At 45.7% G+C, this 17,709-nt stretch overlaps 1 protein-coding gene across 1 annotated transcript in view; it reads left to right on the top strand.

The window, feature by feature from the left end:
* Positions 1–4,530: 4,530 nt before the first annotated feature.
* The window catches only part of LOC144499239 (lysosomal acid phosphatase-like), a 141,188-nt gene continuing 128,009 nt past the window's right edge, over positions 4,531–17,709 (top strand). Inside the window, exons 1-3 of the mRNA XM_078221358.1 lie at positions 4,531–4,551; positions 8,997–9,149; positions 9,354–9,452. Coding sequence (XP_078077484.1) covers positions 4,531–4,551; positions 8,997–9,149; positions 9,354–9,452 — 273 coding nt within the window. The remainder of the gene's footprint in view (positions 4,552–8,996; positions 9,150–9,353; positions 9,453–17,709) is intronic.

Genomic DNA, 17,709 nt, shown 5'->3' on the forward strand with positions numbered 1-17,709 from the left:
GAGGGGGGAGCACGGAGGGGGGGGTGAGGGCACGGGGGCGTAAGGGGGGGGCAAGGAGGGGTCGTGACGGGGCGTAGAGGGGGTCATAGAGTGGGGGGCGTAGAGTGGGGGGCACGGAGGGGGGCGTAAGGGGGGCAAGGAGGGGGGCATAGAGGGGGGGCACGGAGGGGGGGCGTAGAGGGGCGGGCACGGAGGGGGGTGTAGGGGGGGCATGGGGGGTCGTAGAGGGGGGCACGGAGGGGGGGTGCGAAGAGGGGGGTGTAGGGGGGGCACGGATGGGGCATAGAGGGGGGTGGGGGCACGGAGGGTGGCGTAGAGAGGGGTGGGGGCACGGAGGGTGGCGTAGAGAGGGGTGGGGGCACGGAGGGGGGCGTAGAGGGGGGTGGGGGCACTGAGGGGGGCGTAGAGGAGGGTGGGGGCATGGAGGGGGGCGTAGAGGGGGGTGGGGGCAAGGAGGGGGGCGTAGGGGGGGTGGGGGCAGGGAGGGGGTCGTAGAGGGGGTGGGGGCACGGAGGGGGGCGTAGAGGGGGGCACGGAAGGGGGCGTAGAGGGAGGTGGGGGCACGGAGGGGGGCGTAGAGGGGGGTGGGGGCATGGAGGGGGTCGTAGAGGGGGGTGGGGGCACAGAGGGGGGCGTAGAGAGGGGTGGGGGCACGGAGAGGGGCATAGAGGGGGTTGGGGGCACGGAGGGGGACATAGAGGGGGGTGGGGGCACGGGGGGGGGCGTAGAGGGGGGCACGGAAGGGGGCGTAGAGGGGCGGGCACGGAGGGGGGCGTAGAGGGGGGTGGGGGCACGGAGGGGGGCGTAAGGGGGGCACGGAGGGGGACCATAGAGGGGGGTTGTAGAGGGAGGGGAGGTGGGAGCACAGGGGTTGTAGAGGGGGGGTGGGGGCACGGAGGTTGTGGGGGGGGTGGGGGCACGGGGTGTGTAGAGGGGGGGTGGGGGCACGCGGGGTGTAGAGGGGGTGTGGGGGCACGCGGGGTGTAGAGGGGGGGTGGGGGCACGCGGGGTGTAGAGGAGGAGTGGGGGCGCGGGGGTGGGGGCACGGTGGGTGTAGAGGAGTAGTGGGGGTGCGGGGGGTGTAGAGGGGGGTGGGGGCACGGGGGGTGTACAGGAGTGGTGGGGGTGCGGGGGGTGTAGAGGGGGGTGGGGGCACGGGGGGTGTAGAGGGGGGGTGGGTGCACGGGGGTTGTAGAGGAGGGGTTGGGGGCACGGGGGTTGTAGAGGGGTTGGGGGGAGGGGGGACGGGTGGGGGCATGGGGGGGGAAGGTGGGGACACGGGAGGGGAGGGTGGGGGCATGGGGGGGAAGGCGGGGGCACGGGAGGGGAGAGTGGGGGCACGGGGGGGCATAGGGGGGAGGGTGGGGGCACGGGTGGGGGTAGAGGGGGGAGGGTGGGGGCACGGGGGGGCGTTGAGAGGGGGCATGGGGGGGTGTTGGGTGGGCTGTCGAGGGGGGGCATTGAGGGGGGGTGGGGTGGTGGGGACACTGGGGCGTAGAGTGGGGTGGGGTGGTGGGGACACGAGGGGCGTAGAGGTGGAGGTTGGGGGGAGTGGTTGAGGGAGGAGGCAGCCGAGGGTTGGAAGTGAGGGGTGTGGGTGTGGGGGAGGAGGGCTGGTGTGGTGTGGAAGCTGGTGTGGTGTGGTGTGGGAGCTGGTGTGGTGTGGTGTGGGAGCTGGTGTGGTGTGGGGGGTGGGGAGAGAGGGTTGGGGAGGGGTAGGGAAATATTTGTGGTTCTACACAGATCCATTTTGTGCATTTTAACTGGAAGATCTATTTACATGTATTCTAATTTCCCTTATGTACTTATATCGTTACTTCTGCGCCATATTGCTGCAAAGAGAGAAGTGTCAAATTATATCTCCCAGGACAGGTCCTGACTTGCCGCAGTCTTCTCTGACCTGCATCAGTGTTTAATGCAACTTGATTAAAATTCTCAGCATGCTTGTAGCTCTTAACCATTCACGTTGTCACTGTTGCTGTTAGCCATCCGGCCACAGTCCCTCCTCTTGATCCTGGAGTGCGAAGCGAACTGGATCACAAGCCATGACCAAGTTCCATCTCACAGGTTTTAAGATTATTAAGATTTCAGTCAAACTAATTATTAACTATTGCATCCTTACCATTAACTAAAGTCTCGCCTACGTAACACCAATTCCATATTTAACTGTGGCGTTTTCTTCCTTTTCCATTTAACAAACTGAATCGTAAATAACATCAAATAAATTAAAGTACATAATATTAACACTGCAACATGTGACATAAAACAAATCCATGCATGAATTTGCACATTTATACCCAGTCCCATAAACCATCTTGCCAATTCGTTACTTTGATAGTGTTAATGTCCCTTTTACTCGTTCCAGCTTTTGACCCACTGTAGTAAAAGTTTGATGGGCATTAGCTAACTTTGTCTTAATTTTTTTTATTTGATTCATTATTGCCACATGTATTAGTATACAGTGAAAAGTATTGTTTCTTGTGTGCTATACAGACAAAACATACCATACATAGGAAGGAAAGGAGAGAGTGCAAAATGTAGTGTTACAGTCATTGTTCGGGTATAGAAAAAGGTCAACTAGATGTGAGGTAGGTCCATTCAAAAGTCTGATGGCAACAGGGAAGAAGTTGTTCTTGAATTGGTTGGTACATGGTCTCAGACTTTTGTATGTTGTTCCCGATGGAAGAAGTTGGAAGAGAGTATGTTTGGGGTGTGTGGGGTCCTTGATTATGCTGGCTGCTTTTCTGAGGCAGTGGGAAATGTAGATAGTGTCAGTGGATGGGAGGCTGGTTTGCGTGATGGACTGGGCTTCATTCACGACCCTTTGTAGTTTCTTGTGGTCTTGGACAGAGCAGGCGCCTTACCAAGCTGTGATAAACCAGAAAGAATACTCTCTATGGTGCATCTGTAGAAGTTGGTGAGAGTTGTAGCAGACATGCCAAATTTCCTTAGTCTCCTGAGAAAGTAGAGGCGTTGTCTTAATTTGTATCAGATTTTCTTTTGAAAGTTTAATAATAGTGTCATATTTTTGAACGTCATTGCTCAATGTCCCTTTAAGGTCATCTGTAACACTAAAAAAAAACTTCCTCTCTCTTAGAAGGAAGGAGGGGGGATCTTATGGAGACTTATAAGATAACGCGGGGGCTGGATAGGGTGGAGGCGGAGAGATTCTTTCCACTTAGTAAGGAAGTTAAAACTAGAGGACACAGCCTCAAAATAAAGGGGGGTCGGTTTAAGACAGAGTTGAGGAGGAACTTCTTCTCCCAGAGGGTGGTGAATCTCTGGAATTCTCTGCCCACTGAGGTGGTGGAGGCTACCTCGCTGAATATGTTTAAAGCGCGGATGGATGGATTCCTGATCGGTAAGGGAATTAAGGGTTATGGGGATCAGGCGGGTAAGTGGTACTGATCCACGTCAGATCAGCCATGATCTTATTGAATGGCGGGGCAGGCTCGAGGGGCTAGATGGCCTACTCCTGCTCCTATTTCTTATGTTCTTGTATCAATTAACCCTAGACAGCCTATTCCAGCTGGTATTTGAGATTTAAAGCAAACAGTAGTGGTAATATTACACGACTGTTTCCTTCAGTGAGGTAGTGACACACCCGAGGAAATAGTCTTTGAATGTTCACTCTATCTATCCCCTTCATCATTTTATAAACCTCTATTAAGTCTCCCCTCAGCCGCCTCCGCTCCAGAGAGAACAGCCCTTTCCTCATAAGACCTACCCTCCAAACCAGGCAGCATCCTGGTAAATCTCCTCTGCACTCTTTCCAGCGCTTCCACATCCTTCTTATAGTGAGGTGACCAGAACTGCACACAATATTCCAAATGTGGTCTCACCAAGGTCCTGTACAGTTGCAGCATAACCCCACGGCTCTTAAACTCCAACCCCCTGTTAATAAAAGCTAACACACTATAGGCCTTCTTCACAGCTCTATCCACTTGAGTGGCAACCTTCAGAGATCTGTGGATATGGACCCCAAGATCTCTTGGTTCCTCCATAGTCTTCAGAACCCTACCTTTGACCCTGTAATCCACATTTAAATTTGTCCGACCAAAATGAATCACCTCACATTTATCAGGGTTAAACTCCATCTGCCATTTTTCAGCCCAGCTTTGCATCCTATCTATGTCTCTTTGCAGTCGACAACAACCCTGAACCTCGTCCACTACTCCACCAATCTTGGTGTCATCAGCAAATTTACTGATCCACCCTTCAGCCCCCTCCTCTAAGTCATTAATAAATATCACAAAGAGCAGAGGACCAAGCACTGATCCCTGTGGCACTCCGCTAGCAACCTGCTTCCAGTCCGAAAATTTTCCATCCACCACCACCCTCTGTCTTCGATCAGATAGTAAGAAGTCTCACAACACCAGGTTAAAGTCCAACAGGTGTATTTGGTAGCAAATACCATAAGCTTTCGGAGCAATGCTCCTTCGTCAGATGGAGTGGTCTCTGTTCTCACAATAACGTCCATCATGCATTAATACCTGCAGTGCTGGGTATAACTGGAATTCAACTACCAAAATGGTACTGTTGCGAAGTTGGGTAGAATATAGATTGGGAAATAGAAAGTTAGGAATTTTTGGACTGGAATAGTGAGAACAGAGACCACTCCATCTGACGAAGGAGCATTGCTCCGAAAGCTTATGGTATTTGCTACCAAATAAACCTGTTGGACTTTAACCTGGTGTTGTGAGACTTCTTACTGTGCTTACCCCAGTCCAACGCCGGCATCTCCACATCATGACTACCTTCGATCAGACAGCCAGTTACCTATCCAATCGGCCAAGTTTCCCTCGATCCCACACCTCCTTACTTTCATCATAAGCCGACCATGGGGGACCTTATCAAACGCCTTACTAAAATCCATGTATATGACATCAACTGCCCTACCTTCATCAACACACTTAGTTACCTCCTCAAAAAATTCTATCAAATTTTGGAGGCACGACCTGCCCTTCACGAATCCGTGCTGACTATCCCGGATTAATCCGCACCTTTCTAAATGGTCGTAAATCCCATCCCTAAGGACCTTTTCCATCAACTTACCAACCACTGAAGTAAAACTAACTGGCCTATCATTACCAGGGTCATTTCTATTCCCTTTCTTAAACAGAGGAACAACATTTGCCACTCTCCAGTCCTCTGGCACCATCCCCATGGACAGTGAGGACCCAAAGATCAAAGGCTCTGCAATCTCATCCCTTGCCTCCCAAAGAATCCTAGGATATAACTAGGATAATCACTTTCTAAGCTACAACCAGGTTTTGTCTTGTGGAATATTCTGGGCTTTTTCTGTTGATTCTTCTGTCTGGAACTTTTTTCTTCTTTGGTACCTTTGCTATCTAGATGGTGCTTTCTGCAAGACATAGATGAAGCTGTGAGAGCAAGCGATTTTCTCCATCTCTCTCTCTCTCTGTCTCTACTGCCCCGTTCTTTTATACCCGTGATGACATATCAATATTTCCCACAATAGGATTGGTCCGAAGTTGTCAAAACCATCAGATTTAAATTTGATAGGTTTTTGGTATCCAAGTGTCTGATTCAAATTGATTGGCTAAATTCAAACACCTGTTGTCTTGGTAAAAACTGCTGCTTGGCCTTTCGATACAAATGTTTCATTTTAGGTCTCTATGTACTTGCATTTTTAAAAATCTCTAAGCACAGAAAAGCACCACCTTTTAACTTCCTATCTCCCAATCTATATTCTACCCAACTTCGCAACAGTACCATTTTGGTAGTTGAATTCCAGTTATATCCAGCACTGCAGGTATTAATGCATGATGGACATTATTGTGTAGAATTTTACCAGTTTCCTTCAAAACTAACACATTTTGTGGTCTTGAGATTACCTTAGGACAAGTATTCACTACAGGTGTAGGTATTGTTGTAGGAGCGACACTAGGTTTAAGAGTTGTAATTTTAGGTTTCCTCTTTGTTATAAAAAACATAATCACCTTCTTTAGGCTATAATATCCTATAAATATCCCTAACTTCACTATCATAAGGAATATCCTGAATTACCTGTTAAAAATCACCTCTCCCATCTTGAGGTCTAAAGGTTTCACACACAATCACAAAATGCAAACAATATGGAGCCAGCAAGACACAACAACTTTAATCTGAGTCAGATTGAAATGAATCATATCATAGGATCGATTTACCATCCAACAAAAGAATTTCCCATAAATTGATATTCCACATCCAAACATTATCACTGCATTAAATTCAACCCATGAATGTCCATTTTCACAATATCTCGCACTCTGTGGAGTAAAGCATAGATCTCCCATTTGGTCTTCAGTATGTTTATCTTGAAATACCGCTTCCCACGATAATGCATCGATCACCAAACCATGAAGAACTCCATCTTAATTGTTCTTTAATAGAATCAAAATAATACCTGCCATTAACTTCAGTTTAAAATCAGTTCCTTGTTTGAACTGTTCTAATTTCCACAAATGGTTGATAAACAACTGGGCCACCACACTAGGCCACCAACATATTCCTGTAATTTGCTAAGTAGTTTTTTCTGCTCTCTGATGACCCTGAACATCATGGAATTAATAAATTATTTAATTACGATCTTGGGTTACAACTCCAGGATGGACTTATTCTTAAAAATGGACGGTATGTGGTGCCAACCCAAGATCGCAATCAAATAATTTATCAATGTCATGATGTCCTGAGTGAATTAAAAGGCTATGTTGGTGGCCTAATGTGGATAAGGACGTAAAGCATTATGTGGACAATTATTTAGTTTGTGCTCAAAATAATCCTGATGGGTACACAAGTAGAGGGGAATTGAGGCATACAAGTCCAGTTGAAAGACCCTGGACTAATTTGCAGATAGATTATATTGGTCACTCGTGACGCTCCCCATGGGAATTTAGACTGTCAGCTAAGAAAGTGGACAATTTAGTCTGTTTAACTGTAATATTTTAGAATTATACAGCGCAGAAAAGGCCCTACGGCCCATCGCATCTGTACCGACACACTAGAAACATCTGAACTCCCATCTAATCCCACCTGCCAGCACTTGGCCCATAGCCTTGAATGTTCTGATGTGCCAAGTGCTCATCCAGATACTTTTAAAAATGATGTGAGGCTACCTGACTCTACCACGCTCCCAGGCAGCGCATTCCAAACTTTTAAAAATTATTCTTTCATGGGATGTAGGTGTCACAGGCTATTTATTGCCCATCATAGTTGCCCCTTAGAAAGTGGTGGTGAGCTGCCTTAAATCGCTGCAGTGTGTGTGGTGTAGATACATCCACAGTGCTGTTAGGGAGGGAATTCCAGGATTCTGACCCAGCGACATTGAAGGAATGACATAAGAACATAAGAAATAGGAGCAGGAGTTTCCTTTCTAAGTGGAAAGAATCTCTCCACTTCTACCCTATCCAGCCCCTTCATTATCTTATATGCCTCTATAAGATCACCCCTCAGCCTTCTAAACTCCAACGAGAACAAACCTAATCTGCTCAATCTCTCCTCATAATCTACACCCCTCATCTCCGGTATCAACCTGGTGAACCTTCTCTGCACTCCCTCCAAGGCCAATATATCCTTTCGCAAGTAAGGGGACCAAAACTGCACACAGTATTCCAGCTGCGGCCTCACCAATGCCTTGTACAGATGCAGCAAGACTTCTCTGCTTTTATATTCTATCCCCCTCGCGATAAATGCCAACATCCCATTTGCCTTCTTGATCACCTGTTGTACTTGCAGACTGAGTTTTTGCGACTCATGCACAAGGACCCCCAGGTCCCTTTGCACAGTAGCATGTTGTAATTTTTTTCCATTTAAATAATAATCCAATTTGCTATTATTTCTTCCAAAGTGAATAACCTCGCATTTGCCAATGTTATACTCCATCTGCCAGATCCTCGTCCACTCACTCAGCCTATTCAAATCTCTCTGCAGACCTTCCGCTTCCTCCACGCAATTCACTTTCCCACGTATCTTTGTGTCGTCAGCAAACTTTGTTACCCTACACTCAGTCCCCTCCTCCAGATCATCTATGTAAATAGTAAACAGTTGAGGCCCCAGTACCGATCTCTGCGGCACGCCACTAGTCACCATCTGCCAACCAGAAAAGCACCCATTTATTCCAACTCTCTGACGATATATTTCCAAGTCAGGATGGTGAGTGACTTGGAGGGGAACCTCCAGGTGGTGATGTTCCCAAGTATCTGCTGCTTTTGTCTTTCGAGATGGTAGTGGTCGTGGATTTGGAAGGTGCTGCCTAAGGAATCTTGGTGAGTTCCTGCAGTGCATCTTGTAGATGGTACACATACATGACAGTGTTCGTTAGTGTCATTGTTAAGAGTGGCATTCATTACCCTGGAAAAGAAAGTCTTGCACACAATTGAGTGATTTCCTATGTCATATCAGGAGAGTAGTTAAGAATCAAACACATTACTGTGGGTGTAAAGTCACAAAGATTCTTAGAATGTTTACCTCACAGGTGACTATTCGGCCCATTCAGCTAGTCCCATTTTCTGAGTTTTCACCACAGCCTTTCATATTTTTTCCCTTCTAGTACTTAACTAATTCCTTAGTTAAGTGGATTCCACATCCAAACCAGTTGTGCAAAAAAATGTTTTTCCCCATATCACCATTGCTTCTTTTCCAAACGCCTCCTATCAGTGTCCTCTGGCTTTTGACCTTTCTGGTAATAGGAGCCGTTTCTCCTTATTTATTCTGTAAGGTTTCATGATTTTAAACAGCTTTGTCAAATTTCCTTTCAGCCTTCTGTTCTTTAAGGAGAACATCCCCATCCTTGTTTGCCAAAAGAGCTGGTGCTGGACATATGAACCACTGCACTCTCATAACTAATGATGCTCCAGTGATGGTGTTGGGTTGGGAATTGACCCGGTGACAACTAAGAAACAGCACCAGGTGGGATGCTGCTCCTGTACAGGCAGCTGTGAGACTTTGAGAATATCTGGTGTGTCTTTTAATCATTTGTTTTCTCTCCACTGTAGATTTATGTTCGGAGTACGGATATTGACCGGACTCTAATGAGTGCTGAGTCAGATCTCGCTGGTCTGTACCCTCCACATGGACAGCAGATCTTCCATCCTGACCTTAAGTGGCAACCTATTCCCGTCCATACAGTACCTGTAAGAGATGAAAAGGCAAGTATCCATAGCAATGAGAGTGCATGGAGAGCAGTGTCTTCTGGGCTAGAGTTCCATTTCCTGTGTCACTCAGATCACCACCCACTGGGGCAGAGTTTGACATTGTTACCTGGCTTGATCCAGTCTCTCCTTTAATTTATTGTGGCACGAGTTGAGCTGTTTTCACCAATTGTCCAGTGAAAGCAATGTGTGTTGTTTCAGTTTCTCAAGTTCCCGATACCAAATTGTCCTCGCTATGACAAACTACTGGAAGAGTCGATTAACAGTAAAACAGTTCAGGACAAGGTGAAGGAAAGTCAGGCAAGTGTCAAGAACCTGTCATTAACATCTATGTGTGTGCGTGTGTATACCTGTCTGTCTGCGTGCACATACCTGTCTGTCTGTGTGATGCACGTCTGCGTGCGGGCGCAATATGCGCGTTTGTGCGACTAAAGGTATATATGTGAAGTTATACAAGTACATTAAATTATTTGTATTTATGTAGCACCTTTCACGACCTCAGACATTCTAAAAAGCATTATAGCCAATGAAGATATTTGAAGTGTAATGTAGGAATCATGCCAAGATAGTGAGTTCCCACAAGCAGCAATATAACAGGCCATATCTTTTAGTAATGTTGTTTGGGGGATAAATATTATCTATGACATTTGGGTGAACTCGTTTGCGCTTCTTTGAATAGTTATGGGTTCTGGCAGGATAGGCTGGATGTCTGCAGTAATGTAATGCTTTCTAAACAGTTGCTAAAGCAATCTCGGGATGTGTTCTTTCTGGAGGTCAGGGGAAACATTTCTTATGTTTTATTTTACATTCTTAACGCGTGTTGTGATTGTTCTCATTTTCATGAAGCTGTAGTATGACAGTGTAATAACCTTGACAGATTCTATCTAGGAATGCTTTTTTTTTTTACGGGAGCTATTGTTTAATGTTATGTGCCTGTATACCATTGTAATGTAAAGGTGCTCGGCAGAGCAAGGGCTAAGGTGGGACTCAAGAATAGCACCACCCACAGTACGATGTATAGATTCACATGGTAATAAACTGAGTGAACACATGCCACAGACAATGCTGGAGTCAGTAACAGCCATTCATGTTTGAATATACAAGAGCTCATCATTGAGACATCAAACAACCTATTACACAACAGGATTCAAAGATTACTGGGAGTAGGCAGGAACGTTGAGTTGAGGCCACAATCAGATCAGTCCTGATATTGAATGGAGGAGCGGGCTTGAGGGGCTGAGTGGCCTACTCCTGTTCCAAATTCACGTGCGCCTGTTCAAGGAATGTGGGTGTCGCTGGCAATTGCACTTTACCTGAGTAGCTTGCTAGGCCATTTCAAAGGGCATTTAAAAAGTTGACCCTATAGCTGTGGGTCTGGAGTCACATGTAGGGAAGACCAAATAAGAATGGCAGATTTCCGTCCCTAAAGGGCATTTACTAAGCAGTAAAACAAATGAATAACAGAAACAACACAGCATCAATTATGCAGTAGTTCTTGCACCTGGCTATCAGCTCTAGTAAATAAAAAAAATCGCAACACCTTGAGAAAACTCTCATTCGTATGTAGTGACTACCCTTCTTCATCACCTATGGAGGATGTTCTATGTCTCCCTCGTGCGCCCTCCTACGCAACCCTCATGGGGTCTGGGAAAACAAGGTTTGGGAAAATCAATCACTACTTAAGAGGTATGTCTGGTACACCTGTGAAGTGGATTTTTGGTTGTGTCAAAAGTAAAAGGGCAAAGTTCTCTAGTTTAAATTATAAGTTGGCTACAAAAATTATGTTTAGTCAATAGTGCTTTCAGTATGTTTGTTACAGTAAAAGTCTTAAAACATGAAATCTTTTCATGTCATCCTCCAGCTATTAACGGAAGTCCACATTCTTTTTAAAAGTTATAGGCCTTTCAGGGATCATAGCACATAGGACTTGTCCTGAATATCAGGAATAGCAAAGTCCTCTGCAAACCGACACCAAATACATCAAATCCAACAGCCAGAATGTTACGGCCATTCATGCTGGTGGGATTTCCCATCCCACTGCAGTGAATGGAGATTTGGCTGGTCGCCAAATTCTCTAACTTCACTGCAGCAGGGAGCGTGGGGTGAACGGCCGGTAAGATTGTGCCCAATATATTGAGATTTATGGTGAAGAAAATGAACAAGTGTTGGAAAATACCGTCACTTCCCATTTCTTGGAAACTATATATCCCAAAAGTTGACATTGACAAAGAGATGCTCCACCGAAACTGATGTACTAGCTTTGCCTTTGATAAATGATGTTCTGAAGCTTATGAGGACAGCAATATTAGACCCAACACTAACCTCGAAGTCTGCTAACAGGAGGTTCCGCCCACAGTTCTCTTACAGTGCAGGAGCTTGAACAACTTGTGTGTGCCATATCAAGGGGGTTTCTGTTAGTTTGAGGATAAGGGGTAAACCTTTTAGAACCCACATCTGTGGTGGGTAAATTGTTGGAAGGTATTTTGAGGGACAGGATCTAAAGGCATTTAAAAACGCAAAGACTGATTAGGGACAGTCAGCATGGCTTTGTGAGTGGAAAATCATGTCTTTCAAATTTGATTGAATTTTTTGAAGGGGTAACCAAGAAGGTAGATGAGGGCAGTGCAGTTGATGTTGTCTACATGGACTTTAGCAAGGCCTTTGACAAGGTACCACATGGTAGGTTGTTGCATAAGGTTAAATCTCATGGGATCCAGGGTGAGGTATCTAAATGGATACAAAATTGACTTCTTGACAGAAGCCAGAGGGTGGTTGTAGAGAGTTGTTTTTCAAACTGGAGGCCTGTGACCAGCGGTGTGCCTCAGGGATCAGTGCAGGGTCCACTGTTATTTGTCATTTATATTAATGATTTGGATGAGAATATAGGAGGCATGGTTAGTAAGTTTGCAGATGACACCAAGATTGATGGCATAGTGGACAGTGAAGAAAGTTATCTCCGATTGCAATGGAATCTTGATCAATTGGGCCAGTGGGCTGACGAATGGCAGATGGAGTTTAATTTAGATAAATGCGAGGTAATGCATTTTGGTAGATTGAACCAGGGCAGGACTTACTCAGTTAATGGTCGGGCATTGGGGAGAGTTATAGAACAAAGAGATGTAGGAGTACAGGTTCATAGCTCTTTGAAAGTGGAATCACAGGCGGACAGGTGAAAAAGGCATTCAGTATGCTTGGTTTCATTGGTCAGAACACTGAATGCAGGAGTTGGGACGTCTTGTTGAAGTTGTACAAGACATTGGTAAGGCCACACTTGGAATACTGTGTGCAATTCTGGTCACCCTATTATAGAAAGGATATTATTAAACTAGAAAGAGTGCAGAAACGATTTACTAGGATGCAACCGGGACTTGATGGATTGAGTTATAAGTAGAGGCTGAATAGACCAGGACTTTTTTTCTCTGGAGCGTAGGAGGCTGAGGGGTGACCTTATAGAGGTCTATAAGATAATGAGGGGCACAGATCAGCTAGATAGTCAATATCTTTTCCCAAAGGTAGGGGAGTCTAAAACTAGAGGTCATAGGTTTAAGGTGAGAGGGGAGAGATACAAATGTGTCCAGAGGGACAATTTTTTCACACACAGGGTGGTGAGTGTCTGGAACAAGCTGCCAGAGGTGGTAGTAGAGGCGGGTACAATTTTAGCTTTTAAAAAGCATTTAGATAGTTACATGGGTATGATGGGTATAGAGGGATATGGGCCAAATATCCCTCTATGCGTTTCTGAATGGAGGGCTGTGACAAGTGGTGTTCCTCAGGGATCAGTGCTGGGACCTTTGCAGTTTGTAATATATATATAAATGATTTGGAGGAAAATGTAACTGGATTGATTAGTAAGTTTGCGGACGACACAAAGGTTGGTGGGATTTGCGGATAGCGATGAGGACCATCAGAGGATACAGCAGGATATAGATCAGTTGGAGACTTGGGCGGAGAGATGGCCCTTGGAGTTTAATCTGGACAAATGTGAGGTAATGCATTTTGGAAGGTCTAATACAGATAGGAAATATACAGTAAATGGCAGAACCCTTAATAGTATTGATAGGCAAAGGGATCTGGGTGTACAGGTACACAGGTCACTGAAAGTGTCAATGCAGGTGGAGAAGGTAGTCAAGAAGGCATACGGCATGCTTGCCTTCATCGGCCGGGGTTTTGAGTTTAAAAATTGGCAAGTCATGTTGATGCTTTATAGAACCTTAGTGAGGCCGCACTTGGAATATAGTGTTCAATTCTGGTCGCCATACTACCAGAAGGATGTGGAGGCTTTGGAGAGGGTACAGAAAAGATCTACCAGGATGTTGCCTGGTATGGAGGGCATTAGCTATGAGGAGAGGTTGGAGAAACTTGGTTTGTTCTCTCTGGAGCGACGGAGGTTGAGGGGAGACCTGATAGAAGTCTACAAGATTATGAGAGGCATGGACAGAGTGGATAGTGAGAAGCTTTTTCCCAGGGTGGAAAAGTCAATTACTAGGGGGCATAGATTTAAGGGGCAAGTTTTAAAAGAGATGTACGAGGCAGATTTTTTACACAGAGAGTGGTGGGTGACTGGAACCTGTTGCCGGGGGAGGTAGTGGAAGCGGATACGGTAGTGACTTTTAAGAGGCGTCTTGACAAGTACATGAATGAGATGGGAATAGAGGGATACGGACCCCGGAAGGGTAGGGGGTTTTGGTTGAGTCCGGCAGCATGGTCGGTGCAGGCTTGGAGGGCCGAAGGGCCTGTTCCTGTGCTGTAATTTTCTTTGTTCTAAATGCGGGCAATTGGGATTAGTTTAGGGGTTTTAAAAAAAAAAGGACGGCATGGACAAGTTGGGCCGAAGGGCCTATTTCCTTGCTGTAAACTACTATGAATCTAACTGAGGTGAGGAGAAATTTCTTCACCCAGAGAGTGGTGAATTTCTGGAATTCACTACCACAGAGAGTCGTTGAGGCCTAAATATTGTATGATTTCAAGAAGAAATTAGATTCTAGCTCTTGGGGATAAAGGGATATGGGGTAAGGGGGTTTCAGGATATTAATTTGATGATCAGCCATGATCGTAATGAATGGCGGAGCAGGCTCAAAGTGGCCGACCCCAGCTTCTAGTTTCTATGTCATCAATATCATCAGCACTGTCTTAGGAGGATCTTGTGAATCAAATGAGAGGACCAAAGAACAAACATTGGTTTCCTCACAAGACACATACATGCCAAGTACAGGAGCCATGATAATCTCACATCAGCTGAGATGAATGGGGCATCTTCTTCTTTGGGGCGTGGATTGGCACTTGGGACGACGATGTTGTGGCCATTACGGAGACATGGGTAGAACAAGGACAGGAATGGTTGTTGGAAGTTCCGGGGTATAGATGTTTCAGTCAGTGTAGGGTAGGTGGTAAAAGAGGTGGAGGAGTGGCATTGTTAATCAAGGAGAGTTTAACGGCTGCAGAAAGGCATTTCGAGGGGGATCTGCCTACTGAGGTAATATGGGCTGAGGTTAGGAATAGGAAAGGAGCGGTGACGTTGTTAGGAGTTTACTATAGGCCCCCTATAGTAATAGAGATGTGGAGGAAGAAATTGCTAAGCAGATTATGGATAGGTGTGGAGGTCACATGGTAGTTGTCATGGGGGACTTTAACTTTCCGAATATTGATTGGAACCTTTATAGGTCGAATAGTTCGGATGGGGCAGTTTTTGTGCAGTGTGTGCAGAAGAGTTTCCTGACACGATATGTGGATAGGCCGACAAGAGGTGGGGCCACATTGGATTTGGTAATGGGAAATGAACCGGGCCAAGTGTTGGATTTGGTTGTGGGAGAGCACTTTGGAGATAATGGCCACAATTCAGTGTCTTTCATTATTGCAATGGAGAGGGATAGGTCCATACGGCAGGGCAAGGTTTATAATTGGGGGAGGGGTAATTATGATGCGATTAGGCAGGAATTAGGAAGCATAGGATGGGAACAGAAATTGTCAGGGAAAGGCACTAATGATAAGTGGAACTTTTTCAAGGAACAAATACTGCGTGTCCTTGATAGGTATGTCCCTGTCAGGCAGGGAGGAAATGGCCAAGTGAGGGAACCATGGTTCACAAAAGACGTTGAATGTCTTGTCAAGAGGAAGAAGGAAGCGTATGGAAGGTTGAGAAAACAAGGTTCAGTTGGCTCGATGGAGGGTTAAAAGTTAGCAAGAAATGAACTGAAAAAAGCGCTTTAAGGCGCTTGATAAAGTCCCCCATGGTCGGCTTATGAAGAAAGTAAGGACGTGTGGGATAGAGGGAAGTTTGGCCGATTGGATAGGTAACTGGCTATCTGATCGAAGTAAGAGGTTTAACAACACCAGGTTAAAGTCCAACAGGTTTATTTGGTAGCAAAAGCCACACAAGCTTTCGGAGCTCTAAGCCCCTTCTTCAGGTGAGTGCTCACCTGAAGAAGGGGCTTAGAGCTCCGAAAGCTTGTGTGGCTTTTGCTACCAAATAAACCTGTTGGACTTTAACCTGGTGTTGTTAAACTTCTTACTGTGTTTACCCCAGTCCAACGCCGGCATCTCCACATCATATCTGATCGAAGACAGAGGGTGGTGGTGGATGGAAAATTTTCAGACTGGAAACCGGTTACCAGCAGAGTGCCACAGGTATCAGTGCTTGATCCTCTGCTATTTGTAATTTTTATAAATGACTTGGAGGAGGAGGCTGAAGGGTGGATCAGTAAATTTGCTGATGACACCAAGATTGGTGGAGTAGTGGATGAGGTGGAGGGCTGTTGTAGGCTGCAAAGAGATATAGATAGGATGCAGAGCTGGGCTGAAAAATGGCAAATGGAGTTTAACCCTGATAAATGCGAGGTGATTCATTTTGGTAGGACAAATTTAAATGTGGATTACAGGGTCAAAAGTAGGGTTCTGAAGAATGTGGAGGAACAGAGAGATCTTGGGGTTCATATCCACAGATCTCTGAAGGTTGCCACTCAAGTGGATGGAGCTGTGAAGAAGGCCTATAGTGTGTTGCCGTTCATTAACAGGAGGTTTGAGTTTAAGAGCCATGGGGTTATGCTGCAACTGTATAGGACCTTGGTGAGACCACATTTGGAATATTGCGTGCAGTTCTGGTCACCTCACTATAAGAAGGATGTGGAGACACTGGAAAGAGTGCAACGGAGATTTACCAGGATGCTGCCTTGTTTGGAGGGTAGGTCTTATGAGGGAAGGTTGAGGGAACTTGGGCTTTTCTCTTTGGAGCGGAGGAGGTTGAGAGGAGACTTAATAGAGGTTTATAAGATGATGAGGGGGATAGATAGAGTGAACGTTCAAAGACTATTTCCTCGGGTGGATGGAGCTATTACAAGGGGGCATAACTATAGGGTTCATGGTGGGAGATATAGGAAGGATATCAGAGGTAGGTTCTTTACTCAGAGTGGTTGGGGTGTGGAATGGACTGCCTGCAGGGATAGTGGAGTCAGAAACTTTAGGAACATTTAAGAAGCTATTGGATAGGCACACGGAGTACTTCGGGATGATAGGGAGGAAATAACTTGATCTTGGTTTCAGACAAAGCTCGGCACAACATCGTGGGCCGAAGGGCCTGTTCTGTGATGTACTGTTCTATGTTCTATCTTGTCAAAATATCACCCAAACAGGAGTAGCAGAGACCTGCAAAACACTTTTGTCAAATTAGTATCTTTATCTTTAAATACAGGATTTCTGGTGTTATGATCTGGAAGGTGGCAATTGTCACGTTAACCGAATCCCAAAGGGAAACTTGACAAATTATCACAACAATTTTACTACCAGACGAAAAGTTTAGTGAAGTTAGGAGTTACTACTTATAATACTTTTGGAGATTTTCAATAGTATGTTAAAACATTAAGAAAAGAAAGCTTAAACGCGCAAGATTACATTTGCACAGTTAAAATTAGTCTTGCCGAACATTTCCCCAAAAAGATTTCTATTTGGTTAGACTCATAAATAAAGACCCCTTTAAGCAACCGTCCCTATAGGTATTTGATCTATAAAAATTCCAGTAATGCCGCAAGGCACCCCCCGCTGTTGCTGTAGGGAAGATATGTCACAGAGCCTGTCTCTCTCTCTCTCATTCTGCTGTGGAGAATATTGCAAAGCTTTAGAATAAAACCCTGCTTGTGAAAACAACAGACCCTCTACTGGGCTGACTGCAAACAGCTCACTGTACCTTGTTCCAAGTCTGTTGTAGCGCAGAGTTCATGTCAGGGTTTTACATGGCCACTCCCCCACACACAGCTCCCAGCCTCTTTAAATTTTTTTTTCTATTTCATCTTTAAATCATTTTTGCAATGTCTCTGAATGTCACTGTCTTCAAAATATAAAAATCTTTTATGTTCTCTATTGCCCCCACTCTTGGGTCAAATCAAATTTAAGAATCTTTCCGAAGTTTACTTGTGACCTTTCCCAAATTGTAAAACCTTTTCGTTCCCTTTGAAAGTTATAACAGAAATCTAATCCTTACCTATTACATGATCCAAATTTCAACCCCTCCCTTAATTACCTGTTCAACATCCAACTTGGCCCTATTCACTTCAAGTGCCTGCTTTTC

The sequence above is a fragment of the Mustelus asterias genome, chromosome 9 (genome assembly GCF_964213995.1).
Source record: "Mustelus asterias chromosome 9, sMusAst1.hap1.1, whole genome shotgun sequence".
NCBI classification, from domain to species: Eukaryota; Metazoa; Chordata; class Chondrichthyes; order Carcharhiniformes; family Triakidae; genus Mustelus; species Mustelus asterias.